Genomic DNA, 17,837 nt, shown 5'->3' on the forward strand with positions numbered 1-17,837 from the left:
ATTTAAAACCTGCAACACAGAAAAGATTTATCCCATGCAGAATCTGTAAAAATTCGAGTGGCCAAGAACTATTTAAAGTAAAAATTAACAAATGTATTTCTTAAAGTATAACAGAGAATAATTAACTAAAAATTATTTACAATTCTTTACTCTAACCTATCTGTTAACTTCCCTTCTACAATACTTGTCCGATAAAACTCCCAATTAAGATTTACAAAACAAAACTTCTTATCTCAAAACCAGGCAGCTTTCGGTTCTTCAATTTGGATCTTCCTGTGTCTTCTTTTCTCCTTCATAGGGATTCTAGTTCAGAGGTTACTGATCGATAAAGTACTTTTAAGAGAGCTATTTTTCAGGCAGCCTTTTACATGCTGGGGCTTGGTGTTCTCCTCCCAACTGTTCAATTTTTTCCCTGTCTATACCCTAGAGCATCAGATTGTGTCATGGGCTTTTAGGATTGTCAACATATTCAATTCAAACTTGATTGGAATGTGGTCCTAGAGTCCTAGAGATGTATCGTACGGAAACAGACCCTTCAGTCCAACTCGTCCATGCCGACCAGATATCCCAACTAAATCTAGTCCTCCCATTTGCCAGCAGTTGGCTCACATCCCTCAAAATGCTTCCTATTCATATAACCCCATTCAGATGCCTTTTACATTTTACAATTGTACCAGCCTCCTCCACTTTCTCTGGCAGCCATTTACATATATGCGCCAACCTCTACATGAAAAAGTTGTCCCTTAGGTCTTTTTAAAATCTTTTCCCTCTCACCCTAAACCTATGCCCTCTAGTTTGGACTCAAATCTAAGTTCAATACAGCCACTAGTTCCCCTTTATCCATAGCACATGTTAACCAGTCAAATAATTCTAATAATTTAGTTAAGCATGTTTTCCCTTTCAGAAAACCACCATGAACCTTGAATTTTCTTAAAGCCTTTAATAATAGCTTCTAACATTTTCCCCATGACAGATGTTAAACTAACTGGCCTGTAGGTTCTCGCTTTTTCTCTCAATTCCTTTTTGAATAAGGGAAATACATTCTCTATTTTTCAATTTCATGGAATGTTCCACAAATCAATGAATTTGGAATATTAAAACTCATGCATCAACTGTCTCACTAGCTATTTCTTTTAAGACACGAGAATGAAGTTTGTCAGCACCTGGAGAATTGTCAGCTACAACTCCAACAGTTTGCTAATTACCACTTCCCTAATATCCATGGTTTACTTAGACTCATAGAGGTGTACAGCACAGAAACAGACCCTTTGGTCCAACTCGTCCATGCCAACCCAATCTAGTTCCACCTGCTAGCACCTGGCCCATATCCCTCCAAACCCTTCCTGTTCATATACCCATCCAAATGCCTCTTAAATGTTGCAATTGTACTAGCCTCCACCACTTCCTCTGGCAGCTCATTCCATACACGTACCACCCTCTGTGTGAAAATGTTGCCCCTCAGGTCTCTTTTATATCTTTCCCCTCTCACCTTAAACCTATGCCCTCTAGTTCTGAACTCCCCGATCCCAGGGAAAAGACTTTGTCTATTTATCCTATCCATGCCCCTCATGATTTTGTAAACCGCTATAAGGTCACCCCCTCAGCCTCTGATGCTCCAGGGAAAACAGCCCCAGTCCGTTCAGCCTCTCCCTATAGCTCAAATCCTCTAACCCTGGCAACATCCTTGTAAATCTTTTCTGAACCCTTTCAAGTTTCACAACATCATTCCAATAGGAAGGAAACCAGAATTGCACGCAATATTCCAACAGTGGCCTAACCAATGTCCTGTACAGCTGCGACATGACCTCCCAACTCCTATATTCAATACTCTGACCAATAAAGGAAAGCATACCAAACGCCTTCTTCACTATCCTATCTACCTGCGACTCCACTTTCATGGAGCTATGAACCTGTACTCCAAGGTCTCTTTGTTCAGCAACACTCCCTAAGACCTTACCATTAAGTGCATAAGTCCTGCTAAGATTTGTTTTCCCAAAATGCAACACCTCACATTTATCTGAATTAAACTCCATCTGCCACTTCTCAGCCCATTGGCACATCTGGTCTAGATCCTGTTGTAATCTGAGGTAACCCTCTTTGCTGTCCACTATACCTCCAATTTTGGTGTCGTCTGCAAACTTACTAACTGTACCTCTTATGCTCACATCCAAATCATTTATGTAAATGACAAAAAGTAGAGAACCCAGCACCGATCCTTGTGGCACCCCACTGGTCACAGGCCTCCAGTCTGAAAAACAACCCTCCACCACCACCCTCTGTTTTCTACCTTCAGTCCAGTTCTGTATCCAAATGGCTATTTCTCCCTGTATTCCATGAGATCTAACCTTGATAACCAGTCTCCCATAGGGAACCTTGTCGAACACCTTACTGAAGTCTATATAGATCATATCTACTGCTTTGCCCTCATCAATCCTCTTTATTACTTCTTCAAAAACTCAAATCAAGTTTGTGAGACATGATTTCCCACGCACAAAGCCATGTTGACTATCCCTAATCAGTCCTTGCCTTTCCAAATACATGTACATCCTGTCCCTCAGGATTCCCTCCAACAACTTGCCCACCACCGACGTCAGGCTCACCGGTCTATAGTTCCCTGGCTTGTCCTTACCACTCTTCTTAAACAGTGGCACCACGTTTGTCAACCTCCAGTCTTCTGGCACCTCACCTGTGACTATCGATGATACAAATATCTCAGCAAGAGGCCCAGCAATCACTTCTCTAGCTTCCCACAGAGTTCTAGGGTACACCTAATCAGATCCTGGGAATTTATCCACTTTTATCCATTTCAAGACATCCAGCATTTCCTCCCCTGTAATATGGACATTTTTCAAGGTGTCACCCTACAGTCTATATCTTCCATATCCTTTTTCACAGTAAATACTGATGCAAAATACTCATTTAGTATCGCTCCCATTTTCTGCGGCTCCACACAAAGGCCGCCTTGCTGCTCTTTGAGGGCCCTATTCTCTTGGTAAAAACAATGAGTGCAGATGCTGGAAACCAGATTCTGGATTAGTGGTGCTGGAAGAGCACAGCAGTTCAGGCAGCATCCAAGTAGCTTCGAAATCGACGTTTCAGGGCTTTTGCCCAAAACGTCGATTTCGAAGCTACTTGGATGCTACCTGAACTGCTGTGCTCTTCCAGCACCACTAATCCAGGGCCCTATTCTCTCCATAGTTACCCTTTGCCCTTAATGTACTTGTAAAACCCTTTGGATTATCCTTAATTCTATTTGCTATCTCATGTCCCCTTTTTGCCCTCCTGATTTCCCTCTTAAGTATACTCCTATTGGTATACTGGTATTTTGGGGGTATAATTTACACTGATTAGCCTAATTCAAATCTGTTCTTTGTTGTTTCCAGGAAACCAGCTATTCCAGAAAAAATAAACCATGAAAATATGACTTCTTTTCTGTCTCTACATTTGAAACTCATTACCCAATTCCAATAACCCTCCAGAATATTCTCTGCTTCCTTTTCAGAGTACGCATCTACATATTTATTGTCTTGTCTTGCTGTTGCAAGTCTGTTAGCTTTTCAGGGCTATACACTTCTGTCTGACCCTCTGCCTGTTCAGGTTTTTCCTGCACCATTACGTCAAACAGGGTATTCACTAACTGAACCTCAACTCCTTCATTTTTCTCTTTACTTTTTGCTTCATGCTGTGACTTAGGATAGTGGGATCTGGTTACCACACAGTCTGGGAAAATACCAGGATATTTCTGTTTTAACTCCTCAATTTCTAGGTTTTCCTTGGGCTTCTCCACAACAAGGGGTGTCACTCCCACCTTGGATCGTGCCAAATCATTCCCAAAAATACACTGAATTCCTGGAACTGACACTCTGTCAATCAATCCCACTGTATCTTCCCTGGTCTTAAGTTGGCACTCCAACCTGATCTTACATAGGGGTTCACTAGATTTCTGTTCATTTATCCCACAAATTACTACACTCTCAGGTAACAGATCAGAAAGAGTGTCCATTCACTCATCTCTTACTATTAGCAACTGGTTAGATTCTGTATCTCTCAAAATTATAACTTCTTGTCCTTCTCCCCCTGTTCTTTCTGAGTAAACTTTACCCACAGAGATGAATTCTTTGTAGAGATCAGGTACTATCTCCATACCCAGCTGATGCCTAGGTGTCCACTTCTGGCAGCTGCTTGGCTCTTATTGGGATCTCCTTTACTACCTTCACTAATGCCACTGGCTTAGCTTCTTTTACCACATTTTTTTCCCACAATGCCTTTCTTTAACAACCAGCACTGTGTCTTTATGTGTCCCACTTTACCACAGTGGAGGCCTTTTACCTCCTTTCCACCCTCTTGGGCTTCTTTTTTATCCTGTGGTAAATTCTTACCAGAGCTCTCTACTCTTGGTTTAGTAGTGTAGGATCTCCCCTTCTCTATCCCTCACAGGATGAAATTCTGGCTGGAAGCTTGTCTTATACACCAACATGTAGTCAGCTGCTAATTCTGCGGCCCTTCTCACTTCCTGAGCTTTCTGTTCCTCCACATGAATTCTTACCATCTCTGGAAGTGAGTTTTTAAACTCCTCCAGCAGAATAATCTCTCTTAGAGCCTCAAATGTCCGACCTATTTTCAAAGCACACACCCATCAATCAAAATGATGATGTTTAATTCTTTCGAATTCAACATAAGTCTGACCTGGTGCCTTCTTTGTGTTTCTGAACTGCTGTCTATATGCTTCTGGTACCAATTCATAAGCACTTAAAATAGCCTGTTTAACCTCTTCATAATCTCTTGACCCCTCACTAACTCTGCCTACCAGTTTAGTCTGAACTAGCATTACCCATAAATCCTCGGACCACCCCATCTGCCTAGCCAATTTTTCAAATGAGATACAGAAGGCTTCAACATCTTTCTTATCAAAACGTGGCCGAGGTTTGACACATTTATATATGTATCACTACCTTCTCTTTTAATCTCCATTCTGTTGCCTTTAGGAGAAAGTGAGGACTGCAGATGCTGGAGATCAGAGCTGAAAATGTGTTGCTGGAAAAGTGTAGCAGGTCAAGCAGCATCCAAGGAGCAGGAGAATCGACGTTTCGGGCATGAGCCCTTTGGATATTGCCTGACCTGCTGCGTTTTTCTGGCAACACATTTTCAATTCTGTTGACTTTGCTAAGTCGCAACTTCTCAAATTCAAATTCTCTCTTTTTGTCTCTCCCTTTATTCTCTCTGTCTCTCTTTGCTCAGGTAAGAACCTTTTCTGTCTCTCTGTTTCCTCTGTCTCTGTCATCCCTCTCTTTCTCTTTCTCTCTTCCTCTCATCTCTCTTTCTCTTTCTTTTCTCTCTCTTTCTCTCTCCCTTTGTTTATCTTCTAACTCCATTTTCCTCAATTGTAATTTAAGTTTTTCTACCTCTGCTGCACTTGTCTGTATCTCTAATATACCTAAGTGTTTGAGTAACTCCCTTACAATTTCAGCTTTACTTTTGTCTTTGGTTAAACCCAAACTCTCTCTGATTCCCTCCTATTTTACATCCAATTCTGTTTTTAAAAGATTGCAAATTCTAAAAGTATGGCCTTTTTCTTTCCTTCTAAAGTGTTTTGGCAAATTTGAGAATCATCTTCAAATCCCAGAATCTCTTTAGCAATTTTAAGAGCCATTTCTCTCACTGTTAATTTAATCAACCACAAGTCACTGAAATAAAACAAATTGTCTCACCTACATTTATTTAAAGATCTAGGACACTAACCTGCAAGTGTTGAAATCTGCTGGGATTTTTCGTACCCCCAAATCTATTCAAATCTGTCTAAACCAGTTCAAATCACGGACTCAAGCCCCAAACCCTCCTGCTTAACTTAAAACCAGCAACACAGAAAAGATTTATCCCATGCAGTAATCTGTAAAAATTTGAGTGGTCAAGAACTATTTAAAACAAAAATTAACAACTTTATTTTTTAAAGTATAACAGAGAATAATTAACTAACAAATAATTACAAATCATTAATCTAACCTATCTGTTACTTTCCCTTCTATAATACTAGTCCAATAAAACTCCCAATTAAGATTTACAAAACAAAACTTTTTATCTCTAAACCAGGCAGGTTTTGGTTCTTCTATTCAGATCTTCCTGTATCTTCTTTTCTTCTCCTTAGGAATTCTGTTTCACAGGTTACTGATCAGAAAAGGTACATTTAAGAGGGTTTTTTTCAGGCAGTCTTTTACATACTGGGGCTTGGCAGTTCTCCTCCCAGCTGTTCAAGTTTCCCCTGGTCTTATACCCCAAAGCATCAGATTGTGTCATTGGCTTTTAAGATTGTCAATATACTCAATTCAGACTTGATTGGAATTTGGTATTTTTCGTGTATAATCTAAACTGATTGGCCTAAATTCAAATCTGTTTTTTTGTCATTTCCAGACAATCAGCTACTCCAGTAGCTGGAGCACATGTTGCATTGTGTCTTATTGAAAATACTTGGTGCTGTCATTGCTAGCTTTTAATTCTCTTAAAAGGTATAGTCCACCCACATCTTCATAGCACCTTAAACCTGTGTCCTCTTGTTTTGGACTCCCCTACCCTGGGAAAAAGACCTTGGTATTCACCCTATCCATACCCTTCATGATTTTATGAACCTGTATAAAGTCAGCCCTCAGCTCCAGGGGAAATAACCCCAGCTTATTCAAGCCTTCCAATCCAAGCAACATCATTTTAAATCTTTTCTGCACCCTTTCATGTTTAACAACAATCTTTCCTATAGCAGGGAGACCAGAACTGAATGCAGTACTCTAAAAGTTGCCTAACCAATGCTCTGTGCAGTTGCAATATGACTCCCAACCTCTCTACTCAATGCACTGACCAATAAAGGCATGTGTACCAAACGCCTTCTTCACTACCCTGTTTTCTTGTGATTCTACCTTCTAGGAGCTATGAACCCACACCCCAATGTCTATTTGCTTGGCAAAACTCCTTTGGGTCCTACCTTTAAGTGTATAAGTCCTGCCCTGATTTGTCTTTCCAAAATGCAGCAATTCATAATTACCAAAATTAAACTCCATCTGCCATTAAACAGTCCATTAGCCCATCTGATCATGTTCCTGTTGTACTCTGAGAAAACCTTCTTCACTGTCCACAACACCACCAATGTTGGTATCATCTGCATACGTACTAACTGTACCTCCTATATCCACATTCAAATCATTTATATAAATAACAAAAATCAGTGGACTTAGCACTGAACTTTGTGACGCATCACTGGTCACAGGCTTCCAGTCCAAAAAGCACCATCCTCTCTTTCCTATCTTCAAGCCAATTTTGTATCCAAATGGCAAGCTCTCCCTGGATTCCGTGTCATCTAACCTTCCTACCAATGTACCATGCGAAATCTTGTTGAACGCCTTGCAGAAGTTCATGCTGACAATGTTCCCAAATTAAACTCATCCCACCTGACTGTGTTTGGCCCATGTACCCCCAAAGGTCTCCTATTCATCTATTTATCCAAACGTGTCTTAAATGTTATAACTGTACCATCATTCACTGCTTCCTCTGCAGTTCATTCCACACGTGAACCACACTCTGTGTAAAAAGGTTGCCCCTCAAATTCTTTTTAAAACTTTCTCGTCTCACCATAAAAATATACCCCCTAGGTTTAAACTCCTCTCCCCTTATCTTCACCTTATCTATGTCCCTCATGATTTTGTAAACCTCTATAAGATCTCTCCTATATGCCAGTGAACAATTTCCCAGCCTATCCACCCTATTTTCGTAACTCAAGCCCTCTATTCCTGGCAACATCCTGGTAAATCTTTTCTGAACCCACTCCAGTTTAATGATATCCTTCCTGTAGCAGGGTGATCAGAACTGTACACAGTACTCCAAAAGTGACCTCACCAATATTTTGTACAATCTTAACATGACGTCCCAACTGCTATGCTCAAAGGTCTGAGCAAGGAAGGCAAGTTTGGTAGCATCTGTGGATTGCAAAACAGGGTTAATAATTCAAGTTTAATATCTTCAGATGTGTTTGTGATATTTTGTGTGTGAAAGCATAGAAGCATTTAAAGAGTTATAACAGTCTATATGGATCTGGCAAATCATATCGGAATCATGGTACTGGATTGTCTGAAATGATTCCCTACATTATATCACTTCAAAAATCGTTCAGTGATTGTAAAGCTCTTTGAGCTGTTAGGAGGTTGCAAAAGGCATGTATGAAAGCAAAAATTTTTTTTATCTTTATTTCAACTGCAATAAAGTTTGAAATGTTTTCTGTTTACATCTAAGGGGTAGATGTCCCCAAACATAAAAAATTACTTATACGTACCTTCTCTTACTGAGAAAAGCTGACCATCAAACAGATGCTGTTTCAGAGAGGACAAGAAAATTCTTCAGTTTCTTATCAGCATTCTGGAAAGTAGCCCATAAGAAACTTTTTCTATTTCAAGATGTTTTAAAGATGACTTTGTTCTTCCCTAGCTTGCTCTCATCAAATAAACATGAATTCAAATTATTTAATACACCCAAACTTTCAACCCTTTGTGCTGGCAGACAAACTTCTCGTTGCTGCGTTTGTTTGATTTTCTGTTATAAGTGCTACATGAAATGTTAGCTTAAGCTATGATTTTCATGTATTTTGCATATTAATTGACGGGGTGCAACAGTAAAGCATAAAGGAAGGATACTATTCCATCTAGACCTGTTTCCTGAAAATTACAATACCCATCACATTACAATGCCTTTTGAAAGTATTGCCCTCTCCCATTATGAAAGTGACACTATGGCTTGTGCTATATAAAAATTAGTGAATAATCAACAAAATGCCATGAAATATTGGCTATGTTTATTATGTGCTGAGGTTAAAGTTCAATCTCAGAATTAGCAGAACAGCCACTCAGCATACACCCAACCCAGTTTCTCCAACTTCCACAAAATTTTCTCACTTACTGTCTATTCAGCCACAGTCTTTTAAACTGGCACAATTCTGGGAATGTGCATGACCTGTCTAGTTGTCCCTCAAGTTTGCATCAGGATCCCATGATTTGCTAAGACTGTCCAGCGAAGGCCACAATAAATAGGTGCAGTGGAACAGGATAGTACCATCTCATTATTCTAACGCTGCCACTGCCCACCCATTTGCTTTGCAAGCTGAATTAAAATTAGCCCTATGGTCTCTCATGTAGTTTGGTAACTTTATACTAATAGTCTGGATGTTTATTTTGCAGTCAGTGGAACACTTCATGCCCTTAAATGTTACAGTCATCAACTAGCACATTGGTGATGATGAATGGTTCAGTCTGAAGGGCCAGGCTGTCTTGTAATGTGAACTGTGTCTACACACATCACGTTGAACAACAAACAAGCGGAAATGTAACTAGGAGTCGACCTTTGAGTGCAAGCATTGATCTTTGCTGTGGCATTATTCAGCAGATTTGCAACAGTGAAACCAATAGTGCACCAAGAATCAGTGTACAGCTGACAATGTGTTCTTGGAATTACATTAGGCGAGACAATGTAATTTTTCAACATCTTTAATTAAAACATTCACTTACTTAACACCATGCGTTCTAATAATACATGATTTATCCAACAGTGAAGCTTTGAATTTAGAAGATTTATGGTTTAATACATTTCAGTTGCTTTATAATACAATATTTTATACTTACATTTTTCAGAAAACAGTACAATTGGCAGGCAAATATTGATTTTACAGTAACAGAAGTATCAGTAGCAAAGGTTCATTATACAACCATTATACAATTGGTTCATTTATTCTAACAATGCCGGTAAACCTGTATAAATTGTTGGGCCATAGGAGATGCCCATTGCTATTGTGCAGGAGTAGAGGTGGCTCAAAATGAAAGTCAGTGATATAGACATTTCTGAATCTGAACCCAACTCACTTTTACTCAAATTTGGGGACAAATTTCAGCTCACTCTTGGCATTCTGAAGCTGCTTGAGGTTGACGGCTGGTCCTGGTAACTTCACTGCTCCAGGCAGTTCTTTTTTATCCTCTGATTTAATGCATGTCCCCTATATCAGATGAAATCATTACTAAACCATATAAAAGTATACAAAATTGCCTTAGTTCACACCTTGCTCTTTCTTGGTCTAAGTGTCAATCTGCGAATTGTACTCAGAGTCCTACTTTGACAGTGATAGCATTCTCATCACTGGGTCAGAAGGTTGTGAATCCAATCAAGTCTTTTCACTGGAACAGTGTAAACCTGTGTTCTGTGGTAGCACTCTTGCCTCTGAGTCAGAGCAAATCTGCCTCTCCAGAGACACACACACACTGAGCACAAAACCTCAGCTGAATCTCAGTCCTCAGTGGTGATAGTTCTCAATTTTCCGATGTGCATTTTTCATATGAGGTGAGATCACAGAATCAAAGAATCATTACAGTGCAGACAAAAGTTACTCAGCCCATCATGTCTGTACTGGCTCTCTGTGCATTTTAATTTTATCCCATTCTACTGCATTTTTGCACTTTGTTTTCACTTAGCTAATTATGCAACAGCCATCTCACTGCTTCCATTGAATTTGTTTTCACCACATTTCTGAGCAGTGCATTCCATACCTGAAATAGTCACTATCTAAAAACAGTTTTCTTTCACTTCATTTTTCCTTCTTGTGTAAAACACTTTAAAACTGTGTTGTCTGATTTTGATCCATTTAAAGTGGAAACAGGTTTTTACCTCTCCCCTCTGCCCAGACCCACTATTATTTTGAAAGCCATTATCAAATCTCCTCTTTGTCGTCTCTTCTCTAAGCAAAGCAATCCCAACTTTTCCGACTATCTTCATAACTGAAGTATCTCATCCTCACAACAAATCTTCTAAATCTCTCTGCATTGTCTCCAATGCATTCATATCCTTCCTATAGTGTGGCACCAATAGCTATGCACAACACCCCTTCTGAAGTCTAACCAATTTCTGATATAAATTCATTGTAATCACTCTGCTCTTGTTCTCTATGTCCCTGTTAATAAAGGCTCAAATAGTTTATGCTTTATTATCGGGTCTCTCTACCTGTCCTGCCACCTTGAATGACTTGTGCACATACACCTCCAGGTTTGTCTGTACTCTTTACAATAGTACGTTTTATAATAGCACAGGGAGTAATCTGAGATTATTACTTGCTAATTCTCTATCTAACTCCCTACCTTACAATTTTGTAAGACCACAACATCCTCCAGAAGAACATTCTGTGACATCCTTGAGCTGGTTCTAGGAGGGGAAGCAAACCACCAAGGAGCCATGATAAAAGCTGCTGAAAGGCTGCATGTTCCTCTAACCAAAGAATTCCCTGTCAGTACTGCCCTTTTCTCCTCTACCCTGCTCTTTTAGATTTAAGTCTCTGAGCCTTCTTCTCTCCTACTGTCTCATTGCATTGTTTCAAAGGAGACATGGAGAATTTTCCTCAATGTTCTGGCAGTTTCCATCTAATGAATCTGTTTTAACTTTCCAGCCCTGGATCTAGCTGGATCATATAAAGCATCATTGGATTGTACTCTCACCTGCTAAAACTATTCTCTATTCCAGGATCATTTTGGAATATAAAGAGAACGCTTGGTTGCTTTGCCTCCAGCCATATATGTGTCCTTAAACATTCTCTCCCAGTTCCCTTTTCTCTCAACTGGAACAAGTGCAGATTCAAAAACTTCTTGGCCATTGAAATTAAGATCATCCAATCAACTGTTCATGCCACGTCCTTTCTCCTCACTAACTTATTGAGCTCAATTTTCTTGAAGTCTCTTCTCTGGCCTGAACTTGCCCTCTTCTCTAGGTTCTCTTCTATCACCTCTCATATCGGCATGGTAGCACAGTGGTTAGCACTGCTGCTTCACAGCGCCAGAGACCCGGGTTCAATTCCCGCCTCAGGCAACTCTCTGTGTGGAGTTTGCACATTCTCCCCGTGTCTGCGTGGGTTTCCTCCGGGTGCTCCGGTTTCCTCCCACAGTCCAAAAATGTGCAGGTTAGGTGAATTGGCCATGCTAAATTGCCTGTAGTGTTAGATGAAGGGGTAAATATAGGGGAATGGGTCTGGGTGGGTTGCGGGTCGGAGTGGACTTGTTGGGCCGAAGGGCCTGTTTCCACACTGTAAGTAATCTAATCTATATCAGGTCTTGTCCATAACACCCACCTTCTCTTCTCTCGACCTTGTTTTCACTCACCTGATGATCAAGCAATTGTCTCTTCCTGGCTGCCATTTTAGGTATTGTTCATAATTCTCTCAATTCAGGTATTGTCTCCATCTCCTTCCAATCTGCTATCATCAACCTGCTTCCAAAAAAAAAATCCCTTGACCCCCATATGCTTGCAAATGTCAGCACCATCTTTGACGTCCCTTACCTCTTCAAAGCCCTTGAAACAAGTGGTTGCTTTCTAAATCCCCACACTTGTTTCCCAAAACTACATAACCGGATCCCTCCAAACATTTTATCCCCTTTCACGATATAAAAATGAAGAAATTTTCATGTTGAATGTGGCTGTGCTGAAGTTATATTATTCTTCATTATGCTGCCTGCAGCTTTTGAACACATTAATGTCCTTCAACATCTTCTCACTATTGTTAATTTGAATGGGACTCTGCTTTCCTGGTTTAAATCTCTTTATTCATAGCCAGAGAATGACCTATTTTGGCTTTTCTTCCAATGGCCATACCAATATGTCAGTGCCTCCTAAGGAATATTTATTGATCCATCATCTAAAAACACAATATCAAGCATGTCCCCTACTGACACCCAGCTCTACCGCATTATTAGCTCTCTTGACCCCTTCGCTGTCTCTAAATTATCTGATTGTCTTTCAAACATCTAGTACAAGATGGCCATAAATTTATACCAACTGTTTTTGGTCTGTGCAGTAAACTTCTATTTTCCTGCTCCTTGGATGCTGCCTGACCTGCTGTGCTTTTCCAACTCCACTCTAATCTAAACTCTGATTTCCAGCATCTGCAGTCCTCACTTTTGCCCAGTAAACTTCAATCTCTAGTCACACTTCCAAACATCTCCTTGGCAACTGTCTGAAGCTCAGCCAAACTGTTCACAACCTTGGTTTCATATTTAACCCTAAGATGAGCTTCCAAATATATATCCATGCCTTCATTGACCACCCATTTCCATCTCTGTAACACTGCTCCACACAATTCCCAGCTCAGCTCCCCTAATGTTTCAACCCTTATTTTTACCTTTGTTAGGTCTACAGTTTGACCATTCTAATGCTCCACTGATTGATTTCCCATATTCTGTTCTGCTAAATTAAAGTCATCCTATGTGCTGCTGCCTATAGCCTAATTTGCACCAAGTCCTGTTCATCTATCATTGTCTACTAGTTAAACATCATCTCAGTTTTAAACTTCTCCTCAAGAAGTTGTTCCTCAACCATCAATGCTTCCATCTCTGTACTCTCCTGCTTTGTATTCTCCTCTAGGTATCTATTCTCCCAGTGAAACCTGGCTCCCTGAATATCCCACATTTTAATTGTTGTATCATTGGTGGCAATATACCATCAAGGACTTAAACTCTGCAATTCGCTCTCTAAAGTTTTGCATTTCCTTCCTCCAAGAAACTCTCCTTAAAACCTATATCTTTACCATGAGTTTTGACAGTCAGTTCTAGTATCTCTTCATGTGACTCAGTGTCAAGTTATATTTTTTCATGCTCCTGTGAAGTTAAATAGCAATTTGATTTTATTACATTAAGGATCTTATACTGGTAGAAGTTATTGCTGTTAAAATAGGTGATTTGATTTATGTTTGTAGAAACATTACTGTGAGCAATGCCATGTTTCCAGTGCTACAGTAGTGATTACACTTTAAAAATATTCTATTGGTTGTTAAATGTGAGTCTATGGATGATGCTCTTTAGATGCAAATCTGCACTGATGCATAATTACTTTGTCCTGACATGCTGCTTAATTCTGTGAAGTGTAGCGTGATCTTATTCAAAATTACACAAGACAGTATTTATCAAAGTGCCTCGTGAAGATGCAACATTACAATTATTAATTAAAAAGTTAACTCCACACAATCCCACTGTGGAGACAGGGGCATGGTTCTGTTTTTTTTAACACTGGTTAATAATAGAATGATGTAAAATCTGCCTTAATAATCTTTTCTTGGCACTGTATGAGCAGTTGTGTCTGATTCCAAAACACACCACATTCAACTCCCAATCTTTCACTGCTTTCCAGTTGTTGATATAGTTCCATAACTAGTATTTAGTTGTCAGTATGACTCACTCATAGTCTTTGAGTTAGAAGGCTGTGAGTTGAGATGTTGAGCATACAGTATAGGCTGACATTTCACAGCAATACTGAGGGAGTGCTGCACTGTCAGATATGCTGTCATTGAGGTGAGATATTAAAGTGAGGCCCTGTCTGTTCCCAGTTGGGTGTTAAAGCTCTCCACTGGAGGAAGCCAAGAACAGATCTGCCCAGCAATAATGTTTTGTTTTATAACCAGAACTGCTATCACACTCAACTGAGTGACTTTTCCTCTCCCAAAGTCACTATGATTCATTTTTTTTTTGTTTGTTGTTTTCTTTTTAAACACTGAGCACTACCAGTAAATCAGCATTGCAGCCAATTAGATATTTACATGCAATGCCTGTCATGGGCAATACAAGCCATCAAATGGAATTGGAGGGGGAAATAAAGCATTGTATGCTCCCACAGTGCCCACTTGTCTCTAACGGCATCAAGAACATTGATGGGTACCATGTACCCTCTCTCCAACAATACTTGGGCATGAAGGTAACAGTGGAAGAGTGTCAGACAGTTGGGAGACACCCTCCGCAGCCAGCCACCTGGACCTGTTTAAGGCCATCCTGGCTAGGCCCAGGCACAGACCCAGGAGGAAGTCCTCCAATCTGTCCATTCCCCTTCACACCCAGGTGAAAAATGGTCAGGAATGTAGGGCTGACACACAACCAAAAACACAAAAGATGTTTCAAATCATTACATTTCAAATAAAAGGGGGTGCAATCGCTCACAGCCAGTAATAACGGTCTCTTTACCAACATTGATGAAAACAGATCACTTGATCACTATCACTTTGCTGTTTGTGGGACGCTGGTGCTTACAAATTGGTTGTGGAGTTACCTATAACACTGCAAAAACAAATACTTACTTAGATGTTAAACACTTTGGAACATCCTTAAGTCATTGAAAGGTGCTAAATGAACACAAACTGCTCCTTCATTGGCACCAAAATGCAACAGGAAATCTGAAATAAAAGCAGAAAGTGCTCGAGAAACTCAACCTGACAGCATCTGTAAAGGGAGAAGGTTAAGGTTTGGATTCTGATGTGTTTCTTCCTTTTATGACTAATGTGTGTGTTTTGGGGAGGGGCCAGGGTCAGTCAGCTCAGTTGGCTGGACGGCTGTTTTTTTTGCGAAGGAGGATGGGTTCAATTCCCGTCCCAGCAGAGGAATAGACACTCCTCTCAACCTCCCCATCGGCCTGAGGCCTAGCCCATTACCCGTCCTCACTGTCTCTAGTGAGAGAGCAGCGGTGTGGTCTGGCCGGGCTGTACCTTGACTTACATCTATCTAGTTGCTCACTCACCTCATCAGGTTGTGAGGTACACTCTTTTCTTTTGCTGGGATGTCCAGCGCCGGGCAGGAAGGCGCCCATGGGGATATTGATGTTGGCCTGAAAAATGGATCAAATAAAACCAAGTGTTAGCGTCGCTGGAGACCGTCGGCCCAAGACAGGCTAGTGACAGTCAGTGGAGTCACTTCTCGCACTCACAATATCCGGCGGTAGATGCACAGGCAACTTCTGAGGTGTTTTCCTCTCACCTGGATAGATTTGACATTGGAGCTTCGCTTGGACATTGCGTAGAGGGAAGCTGGATTTCCCACTGGAAACGAGAAAAGACAGTTAAATCCAAACATCCAGAACGTGGGAGCTGTCACCGTGGAGAGCTAGAACTCTCTCTCTCTGTCTCTCTCGCTGGAACACTGGCCCCGCCAAAGATAATCTTTCAGTGTCCATTTCAATGTTGCCTGGATACCCCACACAGGGACATGGAGCAGAAACACTCGAGCCTCTGTTCGCTCAGGTCTGAGTGAATCTTTAATGGATACTGAAATGATATTCTCAGCGCTGTCTGAGAACATTTGAAAGAATACCTTCCCTTCGTTAAAACCAGAATCCACGGCACACTTTCAGTGGAGTTGAATCCGCGCGTTGATTCTACAGATATGCCAGAAATGTCAAAGTAGAAATGACTAACCAAGAGGGATCAAAATTCTGTGACAGTTACTCAAATCTCAGACAGAACTTAGGGATGTTATAGCAGTTATTGAAGCCATGGTGTGGGACTACCTGATGAAGGAGCAGTGCTCCGAAAGCTTGTACTTCCAAATAAACCTGTTGGACTAGAAGCTGGTGTTGGGTGATTTTTAACTCTCTGCATTTATTGAAAACACGGCACGAAATAGAGAAACCAACAATTCCAAATAAGTTTCACTTGAAGAACGTTCACTAAACTTCTCGCCCTGAAGAAGTCACACTGGACTCGAAACGTTAACTCTGTCTCTCCCTCACTCCGTAGAGTTTATCCAGCGTTAACTCTTTAAAAAAAGGAGTTCAATGTGTGCTGTCTAAAGCGGAGCGGAGGGACCAGACTGGTTCCCGCTTGCGGTATTAACAGGCAGGAGAATCATCTCCTAAGAATAAGTACTGGAGGCGAGAGTGGATAGCATGGGGATGAGTCACGGCCTCAAAGTTACGATCGCCTGGCAGCTCCAAAAGAGGGACAGTGGAACTGAAAGGTCAATGTCGTTTTCTTCGGCTAGGCGCGTCACAGTCATAGGACTGGAGCTGGCCTCTGTGGCTCTGTCACCATGAGGAGAGGCTACTATCCAACTCCGAGAGGTTAAACCGGTCCAACTAGCACACACAAGGCCGCGAGGCAGGAAGGGTCACCTTTCCAAAAACAGCTCCCCAATCAGAAAGGGCCTACCGTCCCATTTCAGGTCACTTTCTCCTTGGGCTGGTATCAAGCTCCCTCCCCCCTTTCCTGTCTCTGTCTCTCTCCCAACAAAACCACGGAATGATCAGGTTGGTTTCTCTGACCAGCTCCCGCGACTCTCGGCCACTCCATCAGACAACCCCAGGAGAAACTTTCCCCAGCCTTACCTGGAACCCGGAGAACACCTTTGGGGCAGTTGCTGGCTCACTCTTTGCTGTTTATTAAACTCCAACCAGCCGGCGGGATGTTACTTTCTGCCGGGAGTGGGGTCGTTGAGGGTTGAAATGTCTAAGATTTTTTTGGGGGGGTGGGGGAAGCTAGACAGAAAGTCGACCGAAGAAGATCGCTAGGGTTGTGCATCAGTTTAGTTTGGAGGCAGATTGTGAAAGGATTCCTGACGTGGCTGACAGTTGTTCCAACTAAAAATAGCGCCTGGTAGGCAGAGGCTGTTTTTTCCATGTTAGTACTGTATTTGCCCTTTGAGTGGAAGGGTCAAATGTGTATGGGTCAAACTCCGTTGAACCAGGGACGCCACAGTGGTACCATCAAACCTCTCTTATTCAAAATGAGTTATTCTAGAAAGTTTTCCTTTTTTGTTTCACACCTGACTAAGAGTGTTTTGAGCAATCACAGTTACCCAAACCGAAGACAGGATTCCTGATGTTTCATTATACATATACATCTGCATTTTCAGTCGGAGTTGACAGGTGGTGAATAAAGTGAATGAGGATTAAGGGTTGGTGAAGATTGGAGATCTAGTCAATAACAAATACAGGGTGCATTGTGGAACGACTTGCATGTTTCGGACAACCATCAGCAACTATTGCAACACACCATTATTTTGACCAGCTGCCAATGTTAAATGAACCGC

The 17,837-nt window shown here is 41.2% G+C and overlaps 1 protein-coding gene across 2 annotated transcripts; it reads right to left on the bottom strand.

The window, feature by feature from the left end:
• Positions 1–9,496: 9,496 nt before the first annotated feature.
• Positions 9,497–17,358, bottom strand: smpx (small muscle protein X-linked). 2 transcript variants are annotated; one of them, XM_072584896.1, is made up of 4 exons: positions 17,134–17,358; positions 15,789–15,850; positions 15,553–15,639; positions 9,497–10,015 (listed from the first exon to the last, which is right to left on the bottom strand). In XM_072584896.1, exons 2-4 carry the CDS (start codon positions 15,822–15,824, stop codon positions 9,887–9,889), a joined length of 252 nt encoding a protein of 83 aa, XP_072440997.1. In that variant the 5' UTR covers positions 15,825–15,850; positions 17,134–17,358; the 3' UTR covers positions 9,497–9,886. The 2 variants fall into 2 exon arrangements, with proteins under 2 accessions (XP_072440997.1, XP_072440996.1); XM_072584895.1 differs by lacking the exon at positions 17,134–17,358 and adding an exon at positions 16,318–16,818.
• Between the last annotated feature and the right edge of the window lie 479 nt (positions 17,359–17,837).

The sequence above is a fragment of the Chiloscyllium punctatum genome, chromosome 15 (genome assembly GCF_047496795.1).
Source record: "Chiloscyllium punctatum isolate Juve2018m chromosome 15, sChiPun1.3, whole genome shotgun sequence".
Taxonomy (NCBI): domain Eukaryota; kingdom Metazoa; phylum Chordata; class Chondrichthyes; order Orectolobiformes; family Hemiscylliidae; genus Chiloscyllium; species Chiloscyllium punctatum.

Excerpts from the sequence above, each read along its gene's own strand:
- smpx (XM_072584895.1), bottom strand. The coding sequence starts at position 16,408 with ATGCAGAGAGTTAAAAATCACCCAACACCAGCTTCTAGTCCAACAGGT. Across the intron at positions 15,851-16,317 it reads GAGCACTGCTCCTTCATCAG|TGGGAAATCCAGCTTCCCTC; the intron begins GTAGTCCCACAC and ends TCTCGTTTCCAG. Across the intron at positions 15,640-15,788 it reads CCAATGTCAAATCTATCCAG|GCCAACATCAATATCCCCAT; the intron begins GTGAGAGGAAAA and ends TCCATTTTTCAG.